The 18,346-nt window shown below is 35.8% G+C and overlaps 1 protein-coding gene across 2 annotated transcripts in view; it reads left to right on the forward strand.

Annotated features, from left to right (window-relative positions):
• The first annotated feature begins 6,684 nt into the window (after positions 1-6,684).
• The window catches only part of LOC108668838, a 16,882-nt gene continuing 5,220 nt past the window's right edge, over positions 6,685-18,346 (forward strand). For both annotated transcript variants that reach the window (XM_018156092.2, XM_018156093.2), the window contains exons 1-6: positions 6,685-6,850; positions 12,693-12,823; positions 15,790-15,912; positions 16,811-16,951; positions 17,170-17,399; positions 18,094-18,160. In XM_018156092.2, the coding sequence (XP_018011581.1) occupies positions 6,769-6,850; positions 12,693-12,823; positions 15,790-15,912; positions 16,811-16,951; positions 17,170-17,399; positions 18,094-18,160 (774 nt within the window). In that variant the 5' untranslated portion in view covers positions 6,685-6,768. The remainder of the gene's footprint in view (positions 6,851-12,692; positions 12,824-15,789; positions 15,913-16,810; positions 16,952-17,169; positions 17,400-18,093; positions 18,161-18,346) is intronic.

Raw genomic sequence — 18,346 nt, forward strand, 5'->3', positions numbered from 1 at the left:
ACAAAATACCTCATGTGTGGGTTGCTCATGCCTAGAACTTGGAATGTGTCATAGGCTACGATGTGGGTAAGGCTTGGCTGTGTAAGGAACTGAGCAGATTTGTTTTACGTTATCTCTTTACAATTTATACTGCTTAACAATTTGTAATAATGAAATGGGCTTCATTTACGTTGAATGCACAAAGAAATAAGCCAATGACAAGATGTATTGTAACTAATGGCCACACACGGCACCCTAGATATCTTACACCACAACATTAAAGACAATGCAGGTCCATTTATTTAATAAATTGGCTACATTTTACTGCAATATGTATAATTGTATATTCCGTGCAATTTTATTTTAATTCGTTGATTTCAACCCCTGTATTCCCTATAGCACCTCCTTGACGCGAGATATGATTACGTTCAGGCAACGAATGGTAGCATCGTATCATATGATCATATGTATCATGATAATGATTAATAATAAATGTAATGTAAGGCACAATCATAGCAGTAAGTCGCATAGCATTAAGTGTTGGTATGTAAGTGCTACTCCTCTCCCCTCTACTCCCTCTCAAAGTGCTCTTTTCGCTGTGATATTCTCGCGACCTTTGCAATCACTCCTCGTGCTCTGATCTAAGCACAGTTTCATTATAATCTTTACTTGTACTGATTATTTACATAAACGATGAAGCAATAATCTTCAGGGAATCATGTATGTTATGTCAAGATATGTTGTTTCTTTCAAGTAATGGATTCTTTAATTATGTATTTTCATGGATGCTAAATCAATGAATTGATAGGGAGATTGTTGTAATGACATCTGCTATTGGCATCAAGCGGGCTTCAAATGTCTCGCTTGTTGGGCTGCTATTTACAGCAGGTAGCTATATAAGCGGCCGCAGACGCTGTTATTAAGATCAAGATTCACAAAATATTTTAATGGAGATCCTGATAGCGCATGATAAGATGAGCGCACACCTCGTACTAACGCGATCAGCTAGACAAGAGGGTTCGTAAGTCTAACTTAATTGCTTGACGAGCTTGGAGAACTGAATTGGACTGAATTGTCCACCAGGCAATAGACGTTGAACAACCATAATTGTGAGTATAGATTTTGCTGAAATAACGTTTAATCAACGTTATTTTGAAGTCTTATATCTTTATAAGTAGCTCGGATCCCCTCTCCGCGGCAGAGATAAGGCCCGCTTGATGCCATCTCGAAATTAAGAACTGCACTGAGATTTCAAACGTTGATCCATCAAGAAAATGGGGGTTGATTAAAAAAAATATGAAAAATCTCAACAGTTTGGCCTATAATGGGTCATACGTACCCACTTCCGTCAGGTCAAATGCAGTAACTCATTTGGTCATACAGTGGGGGGCATCGTTTTTTGGACAATGTCCCTCACATTTCTTTGCACAAGATTACATTTAATAAACATTTTTTTTAAATGGGTCTAAGTAAGCCCATATGATTTACTTTTGACGTTCTTAGTCGATTTATAATGTATTTCTTATCTTGTTGGTAACTGAGCTTCAATTTCTCTGAGTCTGCTCTACCTTCTGTCTCGAGGCCTTATTTGGTGTCTTCCTGGGGCCTTACTAAGCGCATAGCTCGAACGTTTTAACAAAATTTCGATGAATATTTATTCATAATTACATGACTGGCGAGGAATTAGTCGTTCGGATGGCTTATTTAGGATCAGTGTTCCTGTTGGCTAAAGAATAGTCCATTAAAAAAGAGAATAGTCCATTAGATATGTGATGACACATCAGTCATTCAGAGCGGAACGCGGCAGAAGCATTACCTCCATTTAATGCATTGTGGACAAAATCTAAATTAAAGCTTCAGTGTTCAAGTTTTTCTGTCGACCAGTAACTTCCCAGTACAAATTATCCCATATAAAATAGTAAATGCAATAATTGCAATAATTAAATAGTGGCTTTTGCGAGCATTTAATCTTAATAGAAAAATTTATAAAATGCGCGTTTTTGTTAGCCCTTTTTCCACTCTCCCAAACTGAAATCCCTCGACCTTTCTTCCAGCACCGCATCTCGTATATTTTAACAACGAATCTCTAAGATTCAGAGATGCATAAAGATTCATTTCTGTTCAATTGAAGTTCTTGGCATTATACCTGCTCATTGATTCTATAATTCATGATTGCGTATTGTGTTAACCCATACAGCTGACTCTCTAGACGCGGCTTTCTCGAGACTATTCCTATTCGAACTTCCCTTGAAATATCTGACCTATAAACTCTACTCTTCTCACTTCGGTCATCTGGAGGAGTTGGTCACTCCAAACTATATGGAATAGCATGCATAATCCAACCCTGTCGCAGAATTGCCAGACAATCAATGTACATATCCTAGTTATAAGATAAAATTAATGTAAATCATAATCATAAAAGTTTTAAGAAAGCGTTTGTGTTGAACTTTGTAACATTTGTGTTATTCGACAAAGGTTTTTGCTGTTGAGGGCTGATTTGTTCTGACGAAAGACTTATGATAGCTGCTTAATGACGGCATCAGTACGCAGAAATTGTGACGTTTCTAATGGTGATTGCGAACAATCAAAATAAATAATACCCATTAAAAGACAACCCTATCCTCACCAATTACTAGGCAATTAAACTTGCAATATTAAGTTCAAAAGTGAATGATCAAAGTTCACGCACGCGTTCAATATTTTATTCGATCGGCGTGAGTTAAAATTTGAAATATATGCATCAGTTACATCAAACATACTAGCCTCTTGCAAATTATGAAGAGTTTATACGTCGATATTGTTTTATTAATTTTTCACTTCTAAATGTGTTCGCGCATAGTAAACTTGAATTTTCGCTGATTATATTTAGTACTGGATGTTAACATACAGCTTTTTGGAGCTCTGATTGGCCCAGTGGGTGTGATTACTAAGACTAGAGCAGCGAGTTGGAGTTTCCAAACCCGCAACCAGATGTCTAAATCAGCTAGGGTGCAAGGTGGTGCTCAAGGGCACACGACAAGCCTATATGTCTTAGCATAATCAAAGCTAATATCACCATGTTATCACTATTATTTTAACTGTATTTATTATATTATTAGATTTCTTGGTTCCATCCAACAGTGATTGCCTTTCGCTGCACCAAAAGTCATCGAAACGGAAAAAGGAAACAATATCTCTCAACAGCATAAACCCCACACACAAATTTGGATAAGTTTCTGATGTTGTAAGTAATACTGATCGACATAATCCCATGTTGAACGTAGAACGATCAACATAATCCCATGTTGTACGTAGAACGATTCAACATAAGCGTGTAACAAGCAATAGGAATTCCTTCGGAAAACCATCTAGTTAATTAGTACCAAGATTCACAGTGCTATGGAAATCAGTATATTTCTTGGCATTTGTATCACAATCACAGTATTTGGTAAGCCTAGATAATTTCTATCAGACCGCATTCTCGTTAAGAAGAGAAATGTAAGCTGACGATGACAGCTTGTGCTTGCAATGAGCAGGTGATCCGAGTGGGTCAACATGACACGCTTCATTGTCCTCATAAATTTGGATTACTGATGTAGATGTAAATTGAAATATCTTTACATTCAGTCGTAATTTAAGTGTAAAGTCAATTTTTATTTGGTGTTGGAGGAGAAGTAACGATCCAGCTTTATTACGAGCATGTCGCCTAAACCTTTCATAAATTTCAACAGCAGCAGATTGTTTCATAACTATTATGCATTCTTGGATGATTCCAGTAAACAATTTGTCAGTGACATAAAGTCTTTGATGTAATTTATGATTTAATTTGATATTTCATCATCGATATAATAATCAGATGTGATCACCTTGTAGTAATTTGATAAAATTATCCAATCTGTATATTGTAATCTTACTTTATCAATAAGATTTCTATTTGAAGGTCAATAATACTCTGGACTGCAATTAATCCACATTTTTTATTAACCAGATTATGCCCTGAACTAAATCCTGATAGGTACTCAAGACGATTACCCCAAACTTGAGACGATTACCCTAAGCTTGACACGATTTTCGTTCCAGAAATTTTCAAGCTACGTACATGAAATTATTCCCCATGTCCCCCATAAATATTGGTTGCCTCAGGTGGCCTGTCTAGTGCATAAAATCCATGTATCTGGTAATTAATACAAGTGACTCATCGTTTTGAACTCATTGAATTGGCACTTACAAGTCATTGTACTGCGGAACCAATTGACTTGTAAGCACCTATCATCCGTTCGAGCCGGGAACTCAAGTCTACTGTGCCCTCTTGAAATTGTAAGCTTAACAACTCGCTGTTGTATCTCATAAGCATTTATTAATTCCAATTGTGAATTTTTGATAACTCGGTGTAATTTTGCGTGTCCAGGTTTTCTTCGTTATCACTGAGGTTTACGATATAAATTGTCTTAATTTCTTTATTGTTGACTGAAATTTCTTTTCATTTTATAATAAAAAATTACGAAATTTGTTTCGTTTCTATCCCGTATTACAACACTTCAGTTCAAATGTTGCGCATTGCCGTTGGTCGATAATATATCAATATATTATGATCATCATAATATATGGTCTTACGAAGGAAAAAGCACCGTCAAGATAGGAAGAGGTTTCTTCTCTAAGAACTTCCACACTAACTGTAATGAGGTTAACGATGTATATTAAGAGATTAATTACTCGTTTACATGAGTGTATGTTATATTTTTGCTTGAGACACAAGTATCAGCTTGAACTTAATCATTAAAATTAATTTGCACACAAAATTTAAGAAAGGCAAGGCTAAGAAGCAAATTTATTCCTGAAAAATTACAACGTACCAAGAACTACTTCAACTGAATCCAATATCCATTAATTTACGCTAGCTTCCAAAAAATCATTTCAAGAACTTCTCCAGCAAAATAAACAAAAAAAAAAAAGAGGACTGAACTGAGCGTAAGCCTAAAACAAAAGAGGCCTCCTGTCTTTCCAAGATATTCCGTTCCAAGTTGGCTGGGTAAATTAAAGTTAGGGTGGCCCAGTGGTTAAAGTTCAGAGTACCAGAATTGGAGCAGTGAGGTGTGGGTTTGAAACCGTCACAGGCTGTGCATATTCTGCGATGTTAAGAATCGGCGACATGCCTACGACCTAATAAACGTTGGAATCGCTCTATATTATACAAGTTACTTAGCCATACATGGAACTTCTTCGGAAATTTATTTTTCAATGCTCAGGTCAGGGCCTGTCGTGACGACACTCGGCTGGATTATGGCGATATAATTTGTTGATAATGAGTATTAACCATCACACTAAATTATTTACTCAGACTTTCTTCCTAAATATGCAATTCTTCATATTGCACAAACGGAAATAAAAAGATAAACCATGGATTCAGACTTCTTAGTTCTTTCCCGTGTAGAGCAGAACCATTGAAATTTGGCTTTGTACGTATTTGAGATGACGTGCAAAAGGTCCTGACATATTAAACATCAGCTAATAGTACATTACATCAAAGTTTATTTGTTATGGAGATTGCAATCCCAATTCTTTGGCGATTTCCTATCAAGTGACATCAGACGCAGATATAAGCAGAACAGCGGCAAAATTCTTCGAATTATCAAAGAAACTTCTGATGGTTCGTTCATTTATAAAGTTTTAATTTTTTTGAACGATCGTGTTTGAGATAATACGGTAATACCCTATTAATAATGAAACTGTAGAAGATATTTCGATAACTTCAATTTCCCGCATGGGCTTATAACTGCTCGAAATAGACTAAAAAATTGTGCCAAGCAATTTGTCAATGAATTTGTTAGAAGTGTTTGATTGACTTTCATTAAAATGTGTAACCAGGATACAAGGAATATGTATAACACGATAATGCACATGACAATAATATGCAAACGGCGACAAAAGGATTAAAAATCCAGCAGCATAAATGACTGAAAATTAGCGTAGGACATACACTGTACATGATCAAGATAATTTCCAGCTTTACATTTATTTATTTTTGTCATTTCTAAATTCTCACTTAATCCTGCACTTAGCTACATGACAACCGATCTCTCATAAGAAAGAGAACATTGATTAGCTTCCTCATAGCTACTAAGAGGCTAAAACTAAAAACTTAATAGCAAAGAAAACTCCACAAAAATTCATAGTATCATTAAAGAAAACGTTTCGGAGTCCAGCTCCATCGTCAGTTCGAAAATTCTAGAACACAGATAAATCAGTGATTAGTACAAGTCAAGAATACAACGAAAATTAGATACTATGAATTTTTGTGGAGTTTTCTTTGCTATTAAGTTTTTACTTTTTAGTGAATTTGCGATTCAAGCAAACGAGTGATATGAGGCTAAAACTCCGTTAGCTAAAAGCTCCCAGTAAAAAATTTATATTTCTCAGTCTATCTGCCACGGGTTAGGCGAACTAATCAGGGCTCAAGAATTAATTATTTGTTGTATGTCTGCTGGTCAATGGAAGTCTCTCCTGCATGCTGGCAGCTATACATAGGTTGAGTGTGCCTAGAATAATATAATGCTAAATCCTAACTAAGGGAATTTACGTAATATATCGATATATAAAATAATAAAACATAGAGCAATACAGATTTTCCCCCCATAATGAAAAATGAAAAAATTTATTTTTAGGGTAAAATTTTATCATCAATTGGATGATGGATTTACCCCAAAACCTTAAGGCGCTGTTTTTGATTTTTGAAGACAGGTCGAAGAGAGCAGGCACGAAGGGCGAAAATAATTTGTGTCAAATAGCGCTGAATGTTTTCTCTAATCGAACATGTTGGCTACCGGCGGTGACTGCATCAAACTTTGGGATTTGAATGACTTCAAACTCAAGCAGATTTATCCATCAAGGAAAGGTCAGGATACAAGTAGGCCATGTAACGATTTTTCTTGCCAAAATATCTGAAGCAGATAGTTTTTTAGACTTCCTCAATGACCTCACATTCATTTATATGAGTCCTATAAGTAGACCTGTAAGGTATCATGGATACCAGCATTATAATACATAAGAAATTAGTTTAGATCTTGAGTAGCCTAGGTGAAGAAGTAAAGTTATAAATCACACTTGCATAAAATTGGAGACAATGCATGAATCAAATGACAAAATACCTACCTAGGCTAAATAATTTTAATAATAAAAAAACTTTTTTTTTTAGTATTCAAAAAACTGAAAAAATAATTTTGTCACTTACAAATCTTATTGATATTTGACACACTTTTACCAGTCCAATTGATATGAAATTTTGCACACTTGTATTCATAGTGACAATTTGACAAACCAGAGATTTTTTAGAATCGGTTTATTTTAAATTTCCTCATTTAGGGTAAACGCGGTATATTCCGACATCCATAGTGAAGTGACAAACCAGAGATTTTTTAGAATCAGTTCATTTTTAATTTCCTCATTTACCCAAGATGCAAACCAATTTCTTATGCATGATGATGCTGGTATCCAGGATACTTTACTGGTCTACTTATAGGACTCAAAAATGAACTTGAGGAGTTGAGGGAGAGTCTAAAAAACTCTCTGCTTTGATGGACACACACAGATCGTTCCAAGCTGTGTACAAAAATTAAAATTTGCTTAATTAAAAGCTTAATAGTTGTTAATTAAAAGCATAATTAAGTAGTGTACAATATTCATTAGTGTTCTAATTCAAAGCCGTGTTGTATTCCAATACAGCTCACACAGCAAACGGAATTCGAACACGTGGATGACGGCATTACATATCAGTAGAATTTGAAGCGCGGACATAATACGCCTCACCACGTGCTGAATATTGCCACACACAGTGACGGAATATAGGGATTTGCCGCCGATTGGTAGGTTTCCATTCTAAAGGCTTTTAAATAAATATGGCAACATTTTGTGACATTTCGTTGTTGCTGGCGCGTAGTACGGTGTTTTGCAATTCAAATAAAGCAAAAAGAAGTCGAGTAACGCATACAATTATTTTTTTATAGTTTTTCATTTCTCGATGCGTCCTTAATGTGACGGAATATACCGCGTTTACCCTATATTCTGACACATTAAGGATGCATCGAGAAATGAATAACTATAAAAAAATAACTGTAAGCGTTACTCGAGTTCTGTTTGCTTTACGTGACTCTCAAAACACCTCACTACGCGCCAGCAACAATGAAACGTCAAAATGTTGCCATATTTATTTAAAAGCCTTTAGAATGCAAACCTACCAAATCCCTATATTCCAACACTGTGTGACTATATTTGGCGCGTGGTGAGACGTGTTCCGACTGCGCTTCAAATTGTACTAATACGTAATTCCGACATCCACGTGTTCGAATTCCGATCGCTGTGTGAGCTGTATTGGAATACAACACGGCTTTGAATTAGAACACTATTGAATATTGAGCACTACTTAATTAGGCTTTTAATTAACAGTTATTAAGCTTTTAATTAAGAAAATGTTAATTTTTGCACACAGCTTGGAACGAGCTGTGTGTGTCCAATTCAAGTTGTGTTGGAATTAGTTTTTATGTGTCTAAATCTGTTTTACAACTTAATCATCTATTAATTTATTTACCACTTGAAATCAGCAAATACAAGTATAAATAAAGGATTCCTAATATATTCACAAACGTATTTAAAAGTCTCAAACCATAATATTCTTTTTACACAAAAAGTTTATTACTATTTGGTAGGGCAAGGTCAACTGTCAACTTTGACACATTTTTTGATGATCTCATCGGGTGGCATGCACCGTCTCTCTTTGGATCTCAGCATTTTCCCGCTAGATGGTCCAGACCTAGTGTTTTTGCAGTAGTTTGACACGCAAATGTACGAGGTCACTATTTCAACCACGAACGCATGGAACTAAAACAAAGCTTAATATAAAGGAAAAACTAGAGGTGTTGGAATTACCCACGATGTCGGAATATACCGTGTTTACCATACGCTAACTTGCTCAGTTTCTACTAATTCTATAAAGTAATCACTTGCCACTTGCATGCCTGCAACACTCAACAATTAAAATTAAACTTAAAAAAAGTATTAGTTAGCTGAAGATTAGTCTCTTAAGTTCACTGCAATAAACTAAACTTCATAAAGTAATTAAAACTATGCTGCAAAGCTGAGTTTTCCATGATGCACAGTAAACACACAATTCAGGCAACTGGTGAGCACAACTACACATCACGACTCAGAGAGCAAGCGTTCAACTGAGTTCATTCCCGCGCCCGCTTCCCGGCGCATAATCTAGCGGGATGATCATTGTTGACGGCAACCTAGTCTGGCTAATCAACTATCATTTGTATATTTAGTGCAAAATAATGACTAATTATGTTGTTTCTGATAGAGGTTTGAACTATTTTGTATAAATCTAAAATTCAAACGAATTATTTTGTTACTTTGACTTGGTTTATTCATAGGAAATATTCTAATGCTCATTTATGCAACGCTTTTGAAATAAATTGAATAATGTTTATTTATGTCCATAAGAGGGATTAAACAATTGCAAATTGATTTATTATCATTTAAATAAAAATCTTTGCATCCTAACTCTTGGACGATGTATCTACCACAATATTGAACGTCAACCCGCAACCCAACCGATCGTTGGAAATAACCAACCGATGGCCAATCGATTGTTGGCGGCTAATATGCCACATTGTTCTACCCATTACAGCCAATAGAACCGAAATAAACTTTGTTCATCAAAAGGACAAAAAGCTTATATCATGCTTACGTGATAGTACAATAAATTTTGAAACCTTCTCCAGTCATGAGACTTAAATTCATACTCATAAGTGACCTTGAATTTGTGCATTGTGCTATGCAATTTGTAAAATTATAAATTCTAAATAAGTACAGACTTTTTCAAATTTATTTTGAAAGCGTAACATCTATTGAATTCTAATACAGATCATTAAATTTAGCATCGTATTTCCAAAAATCAAGCATTGCATTTCTCTTAATTTAAAAACATTCTTTTACATCAAGAACAACAAATTTTTTCTTACAGCTCCTATGATGATTGACAATCTCGCTCATATGGCAAAAAATTTTAAATTGAATGATTTTGTCATTTCAAAGACTCCATTGATTGCAGAACTTTAGTTTTTGCAAGTGTATTCAAGAACAGTAATGAAACCTGCATGCATTACAGATTATAATGCTGCAAAAATTGGGGTTGATAAATCTGACCAAATGACTTTTTATAATTCAGTTCTCAGAAAGAGCACCAAATGGTACAGAAAACTCGCCATTGAATTGCTGTTAGGAACTTTAATTGTGAATGCTTAGGTTATTTATAACAAATTTTGTCTCCCGCAACGACGAAGAAAAACGTCAATTCTGAAATTCAAAAAGAGTCTTGCAATGTCACTCTTTTGCGGAATTGCTAAAGAGAATCTGAACCCAGGTCCAGGTAGATCAAATATCTCAGGATAGCGCAAATCTCATGAACTGGTTGAGGCTGATAGGCCTAAAAGTAAGAAGAGATGTCTGTCTTGCTACAGCCAAATTGCCAATGCGGAAGGAACTAAAGTAGCCCGTTCAAAAACTCGCAAGATAAACACTTATTGCGATACTTGCGAAAATAAACCGTATCTGTGCGTTTCATGCTTCAGTCTGAAGCATTCTATTTTGTCATAAAGCGCCTAAGGACTTAAGTTCAACAAAGAATTACTAATAATGTTTACTCGCTACACGCAAAATATATGCTTAGTATACATTATCGTCATCATTATCCTTTACTTACAACACCTAAAATGTGATTGAGGAGGTTAATATGGAAGTTTAATGAATAATTAAAAATTTAAGGGTGTGCACCATATGTGGGTCATGATGCAGGTTGAGACAGACACGCGTGACCCACATATGGGTCACGATGCGGTTAAAGTGTTAAAAATCTAATTAAATTTTTTGAATTAAAATTAATTTTTATTAAATTAAATTGTATTGTATTGTTAATGCACATTATTGTACATGCTCTATGTTTCATATAATAAAATAGTTTTCCCTTTTAAACAGCAAACACTTTCTAAAAGACACAAAACATTTGAAAACTTGCAATGGCAGATGAAATCATTCAAAATTTGAATTTTGAAGTGAAGTTATTAAGATGAAAAAAACATACTAGGGCAAAAAAATGAAAAAATTCAAATCTGGAACGTATCAATGGGTTTTTATAATTTAAAACGACTTTCTATCATTTAAATCTCAGTATGGAATGTGGATCAAATCTATTTATTGTGAAATCAAACTAGACACAACCAAAACAAAAGTGTGTGTGACACCGCCTTGTCATACGTAAACGTAGAAGCATGATGTTAACATTCGCAGTGAAAGAGTGACAGTTTATCTCATAATTTTGTGTGATATAAAAAACTATGTTGGTATTGTCCAATCGTAAGAATTTTTTGCGAATATTGATGTGTTTTTTTAGAGCATAGGTACTCATTGCAAAAATTTGTTAACTACCCTACAGATAAATGACTAGTTAACTTGATTGAGGCGCTGCTATCACAGGATTGGATGTCAAACCACACGCGATTTCGGAAGCGCAGCAGTTTCTAATGAGCTCAGTGTTGGTGTATCAATTTTCACTACAGTGGAAGGTGGTGTAACGTGGTAGGGTAGGTTTTTCGATACATTCTCTCATGTTAACATGAGAATATATTACCTATACAGAATTCCACACTGCAATTTAAAAAGTAATTTTTAAACGCATATTATTTTAAAACACCCTACGTGGCCGACTGGCCAATGTCACCCTGCTTATGTGTGAATTTGGCCGCGGAATAATTTTACGATGTTTTTACTGTGTTTTAACACATGTGGCCAAAGTCACCCCATTGCAGGGGAATCATACACAAATCCAAAAATATAAAAAGTATGGATTTTACAAATTGAATGATACTGTATGTCTTTCATTCCTGTAGCTTGAAAACTGTAGGAGTTATAAAAATTTTAAAGTGTATAAAAAAGGAAAATTCAAATTTTTCAAGAAACCCGAAAAACTGATTAGGTTGCATACAAAAATGAACCATGTACCACTTACTAAAATCAACCTAGTGAATGAACTAACGCACACATAGACATGCCAATTACACCGTTGGATTGCCAAATTTGAAGCTATGAATTTATAACAGAAACTAAAAAAAGAAAAATTTTCCATTTTCACCAAGCCCTTAAGGCACCTGACCTTGCTTAAAAACCCTGCAGGGAAGTAAGTAAATGACAAATCAGAAATCACTTGTGAGAATTTCAGGTGAGAATGCAATTTACTCAATTTAAACATGATAAATTGGCTTAGGTCCTTATGCATATACACCATTTTTTTTATGCATAGCAGTTTCAGCTTGTACATATCCAGGGATTTTTTTACAAAAATTTTTAATTCATTGTTGTTTTGACCCATGATGGGCAGCTGAGCTGGGTAGTTCAGCTAGATCAACAATTTTGATGTCCATGAGATTGCTTATTACAGCAATGCTTGAAGAGAACTATCCTCTGAATTAGGTGCTGCCTTGGACCAATAAAAATATTTTATTTTAATTAACACATATATTCCAACAAAGACGTTGTGAGAGATAACTCCACTAATTCTAGAAATTTTTAATTCTTGACTATACCTTATGCATCACTTGAATTTGGAGTAAAATTTTAAGAAAACTATTTGGAATTAGTCACATCTACACTGACAATCTATTTAATACATTTGATTCTGTTTTCAGAGAGCAATGTGATGGGCATTTCCTGGAGCAATGATGGTGGATGTCTGGGCAGCTTTTGCAGTGACAGCAATGAAGTCAGTCTCAGAGCTGTCAGGGATACTTCATCTCTGCAACTTCCTTCCATTAAAACAGTAGGTTGTTCAGGCTTATCAATTTTTTATCTCTTTTTTTTCCCTGTTGTCTGCAACTTCCCCCTAAGGAAGATAAACTCTTGGGTGTGTATGAGTTTATTTATTATCCATGCTGTTTAGGTTGTTTTGTTGTACTTTCAACACATAGGCCAGGATGTAAGCAAATTAGGCTCATGGTGTGATGGTGCACTTGCTTGGCACATGTTATGTTCAGAAAGTGTTTTTAAAGTGGGAAATAGGTACATAAATGGCATATATAAATTGCCTGCATTAATTATGGGTGATGTGTACGGCACCTATTTTGCAACTTTATTGTCTAAGGTATAACTCACCTCAAAAGAGCTGCATATAGCTGCTCACTTCGATGTGTGCCTGAGAACTGTCTGTTATAACTTAAGTGTGGACACACTTTCCACTTAAGTGGAAAGTGTGGAAACAGTGGACAGTGTGCTGTTTGCCTATTGTCTATCTTGACCAATCTGATGAGTTGAGGAATTTAACATTTGGTATCTTTGTGATATCATGTTGAGTTCATAACTTCATAAGCGTAAACCAGGGTGCATACCGAGCATGGAAAATCTGGAATGTCCTGGAATTTAATTTTTCATTTTCCAGGCCTAAAAAGTACTGGAATTTCATTTCAGATTATGGAAAATACTGGAATTTGCAAATAAGTAAATAAAGGAAGTATTTTTCTGTGCTGCGTGTGTTAACCCTAATCGCCACGGGTTGTCGTGTCACGCTACAACCTCGGGTGCAAATCATATCTGCCCTTAATTTTGTTGAGTACTATTTAGGTTTCTTCTATTTTACATACGCTGCGATTATTTTACTAGGCATTAATATAGATTGTTTCCGATCAAATGCAGTCTTCAAATGCACAATTGTGAACTTGAATGATTTTTGAAAATTATAAGAATGAAAGGATCGAATTTCAGGCCTCAAGCAGAGCCATCTCTGTGTACGACAACCCTGACCGCTCGAACTTGTCTATGTTACCCATGGGGAGGAGACTATAAGTCATTCACGTGTGCATGTGCCTGAGATATCGCTGGTGCATGTGCAGCTTCAGCACTGGTGCACCTGCATCCTCATCGCTAGTTTCTATCAAAGTTTCTTTGTTCCTATAGTTTATCTCATTGTCTGTGACTTTGTTGCCTGCCATTGAAAAAACTGCATGAAATGAAACGCATTAGCTGAGCAAGAAGCTCGAGTACATCCCTGAAGTTCCAGCTAAAATATTATTGATCCAACACCAAGAATAGATATCACATATCATTGCAGTGAATTGAATGCACAGTTTCAAGCATTTTTAACTTCTGATCGACTGGACACTTTTTGGTACCGTATGCCATCCTGTCAAAAGAGCACCTACAAGAAGCTCTGGAATGTAGTGCAGATGCTCGTGCTCCTATCTTATGGCCAAGCCACGGTTGAAAGAGGGTTTTCATTCAATAAGGAAATCACGACACACAACATGAAAGAACAAATGTTGGTTGCCATGCATGCTGTGATTGATCATGTTGCACATGTTGGTGGCCTGGACAAGATGACCATCACCAAGAAGATGCTGCTTGCAGCTGGTAGTGCCAAAACAGCCTACAATACTTATGTGGCAGAAGAGAAAGAGCAGATTGAGAAGGCCCAGAAAACCCAGAAGAGGAAGGCTTTGTTGGATGAACTGAAGAAGAAGAAAAGGCGTATGGAGGAGGGCATCAAGGCGCTTGAGCAAGCAGCAGATGAATATGCAGAAGCAATGGAGCGAAAGTGGGATGTGAAAATCATCGCAAAGTTCAATGCCATGAGGCGATCTTTGAAAACAAAGCAACAAAGCAACAGGAGCTAGACACTCTTGAACTGAACAGTAAAGAAAAAGTTGATGAAATAGCTGCCAGTTGACTGTTAGGGTAGTGGTGTTGAATCATGTTCTGAACTGTATTGACATTATCATGTGCAATATTGAGTGCATTACTCAATATTTGTTGTGATTTGACACTATTGAATTCATAATAGGTAATAAAAGTGTGGGCTTGATTTCCAGATTTGTGTCACTTTTTGATCCTCTGTGTCTGCCTGCTCTATGCATTTACACATTTGCTAGTTTAAGTTATCAACTTTAGGAGATGATAGAATATGCACGGTTACTCTTTCAGTCATGCTAAACCTGTCGTATACGAGTCCTGGAAAATTATACTGATGATCATGGAGAGTCCTGGAAAAGTCCTGGAATTTTTTTCTCAATATCGGTACGCACCCTGATGAACTTGTATATACAATTTATTATACATTGAGAAATTAGAACAAAGTCTTATGAACCTTTCAATTCATCCTAAAGCTTCAATGACCTGTACCGTACATGATTACATATTTTCATCCCATAACCCCAGGAGCCACCATGCAGCACTTTTATCCTGCACTGCAGCCCAAGTGTACCAAAGCCCAAGCAAACCAAACAAATATTTTCTATCACCTTGTGATTGGATTCTCTGTTTTACTTGCCTTTGAATGATCATGAATAGATAATTGAACTCTTTGGGGATTAAAAAAAGATCACAGAAATTATTGATGGTTGGTATATTTGCTTCACCTGCCATAGTACAACTGTCACAACTGGTATATTGAGGAATTAGATGGAATCAATTTTGTTTGTGTAAAATGTTCAAATAATTTTACAGCATACTGTAATACATGCAAATTTTTCATTTCCCAAATTTGATCTCATTCAACAGCTGCCAAAATGAATGTGCAATGAGCTATTGTAATGTGCTATTTTTGATGTTCTTGTCTGTAAGGATTCCAGTTGAAGATATGGAAGTCATCTATAAAGAATTCCGGATTTTTTTTACCACATAAACCAGTTCCTATTTGTTATCAAGAAACTGATTGGTTATTTATGTACACTGATCTTGTAATAGAACATTTGTTAAATACTACTGATGGTCTAATAACCAATAAATTTTGTGCAGGGATGTGTTGTCCGAGCCATAGATTATGCTCACAAAGCAGCTGAATTTGTGGCTGTAGTGGAGTCTTCAGGCCAAGTGATTGTTTGGAATACCAACTCAGTCTCGCCTAAGAAGACATTCCAGGTAGTCAATATTCTGTCTCGTTTTTATGTTGTCTTATTGAATTGGTTTTATTGATTAATATTATTTAAGGTCATATTGGTGAAAGATGAATATTTCTTATTAAAAAATTATGGGCAACTACAGAGTTAGTTTTATAAATCTTATCATGATTGAATCCAAAAAGTTATAAATCTATCGTTAAAGGTATGGAAATACCTACTTTTCTTATGTAGACAAGTTGTTAAATGTGTTACAAGATAATCAAGAAGTAAAAGCTGGTTAGCATATTAGAAGCAGATCATTTCTGTATACTGTGAATTTAATGCAAGTTTGATTGAAGTTCCAGACATTAAATTTAATCATCGTTTTATTGCTTGTTCCTGCAATGAGGAAAATGTGTTTTGCTGGCGTTATTCTATTCAGAATCAGGATTTAAAAAGATATTTTGATGTATTTAGACATTTCAAATGTGGCAAGATGTACCTACATACCGGTATACATTATCAAAGTTCTGAAAAATATTTGATTGACAAAATTTTTATGGACATGAAATTTGCAAATTACAAATTTTATTACAATTGCATGGAATTGGCAGATAAGGTTCCACTCAAAATAAAATTTGAAATTACTCTGAAAATAATTTTGAAGTCCTAATGAGTCCTGTGGTTGGAAGTTTAATAGCTGGAGAGCCTCCAAATGTACTACCAGTCTTGACGCTTCAGGCCGTTGCATGATGATGCTGGTGCATTTTCACAATCCTTTTTTTTTTTTTGTGCAGAAACAATATATTTTCATTAGTAACTTCAACAACTAATAATTGATAATTATTGGATAGTTGGAATTGTCATTGATTTTTAACCAGTTTTTGATAATGACAATTCTCCAAATTTATTCATATGCACTTGCTCGACCATTTCAGTTGAAAGATAAATCACCGACCAGCATTGCCTTCAGTGCAAGTGACTCTCACTTGGCTGTAGGTGGGGAGGCAGGCAGTGTGCACCTGCTCTCCTTCACCAACAGCACCATCACTGGTCCTTACCACATCACTTCATGCCAGGTTCTCATCTTAGTTTATCTTGATAATTCATTGTTGAGTTGGACACATTATTGTGGCATGTATGACAGTATTATTGCTCGTGATAAAAATTGATCGTAATAAATTGTTATAATCATTACTTTGGATAAAATCACCCCAATTATATTAATAATTAAATCATGAATGTAGTAATTCACTAGAACAAGATTTATATTCGCACTATATTTAATTAACAACAGGGAGGAGTGAAGTGCGTGAAGTACAGTGCTTTGCGGCGCGGGGTACTGAGTGTCGCGTGCTGGGACGGCTCAGTGGCTTGTCTCGACTGCAACACTGGCAAGACCAGCAGCCTGGCACAGAGGCACTCTGCTCCCTGCTCCGCCCTTGCCTTCTCTCCCACCAACGAGCTCCTGCTTGTCTCTGCAGGATATGATAAGAAGCTCATCTTCTACAACATCAATAGCCTCAAGTTAGACATATAACACTTCAATTCTCGATTTTGATACCTGACTTTCCTCAGGGATTACAGTCAGGACGCTATTACGTGTTGCCTATGCTACTACAATCAAAGTTTGTACTCCGTCTTTTACCTTGCCAATGAAGTCATTTTCTCTGCAGGTTATTAATTGACAGTTGACAACAATATCCATAGCAATTATGGAAATTATGATTGTTTTATCTATTTTAGCATTGATTTGTCTCTCCTTACTTTTTCTCTTCACACCATTATTGAGAAAATAGAGATGTGAAATATGTTTAGTACTTGCTAAATAATTGATCCAGCAAATCAAAGAAAATGGAATTACGAATCTTATGAATTAGCCAACAACTTGCAACAAAATCAATGGCAAAACACGTCATAACCAATTCCACGTATTACCTCTATTCATTTCCCTTATGAGGTAATTTTTTCCCTTATATTAGCACAGCTTCATTCCAGTTTCGGTTCTTATTTACTTTTGATATAATTTTCTTCAATATTTTATCACTTGATACAGTGGATATAATCGTCTTTAAAACTGCTACTTTTGTCAGGAATTTATTATCACCCTTCAAGTTCACTCTCTTCACATATGAACTGAGCACGTCAGTGATTTTAATGCTATTCCTACCTGAATTACTGAAGCAATCAGGAATAATGTCTTCTATTTGATTAATTACAGGACTGTCCAGCTCATTACCTGCGACGCACCCCTCACGACCGTGGCGTTCCTGCCGGACGGCCTCAAGGTGGGTCATGATAGGGTCAAGGTGGGTCATGATGGGGTCAAGGTGGGTCATGATAGGGTCAAGGTGGGTCATGATGGGGTCAAGGTGGGTCATGATAGGGTCCAGGTGGGTCATGATGGGGTCAAGGTGGGTCATGATAGGGTCCAGGTGGGTCATGACGGGGTCAAGGTGGGTCATGATAGGGTC

This window comes from Hyalella azteca, unplaced genomic scaffold (assembly GCF_000764305.2).
Source record: "Hyalella azteca isolate HAZT.00-mixed unplaced genomic scaffold, Hazt_2.0.2 contig12678, whole genome shotgun sequence".
Classification (NCBI taxonomy): Eukaryota; Metazoa; Arthropoda; class Malacostraca; order Amphipoda; family Hyalellidae; genus Hyalella; species Hyalella azteca.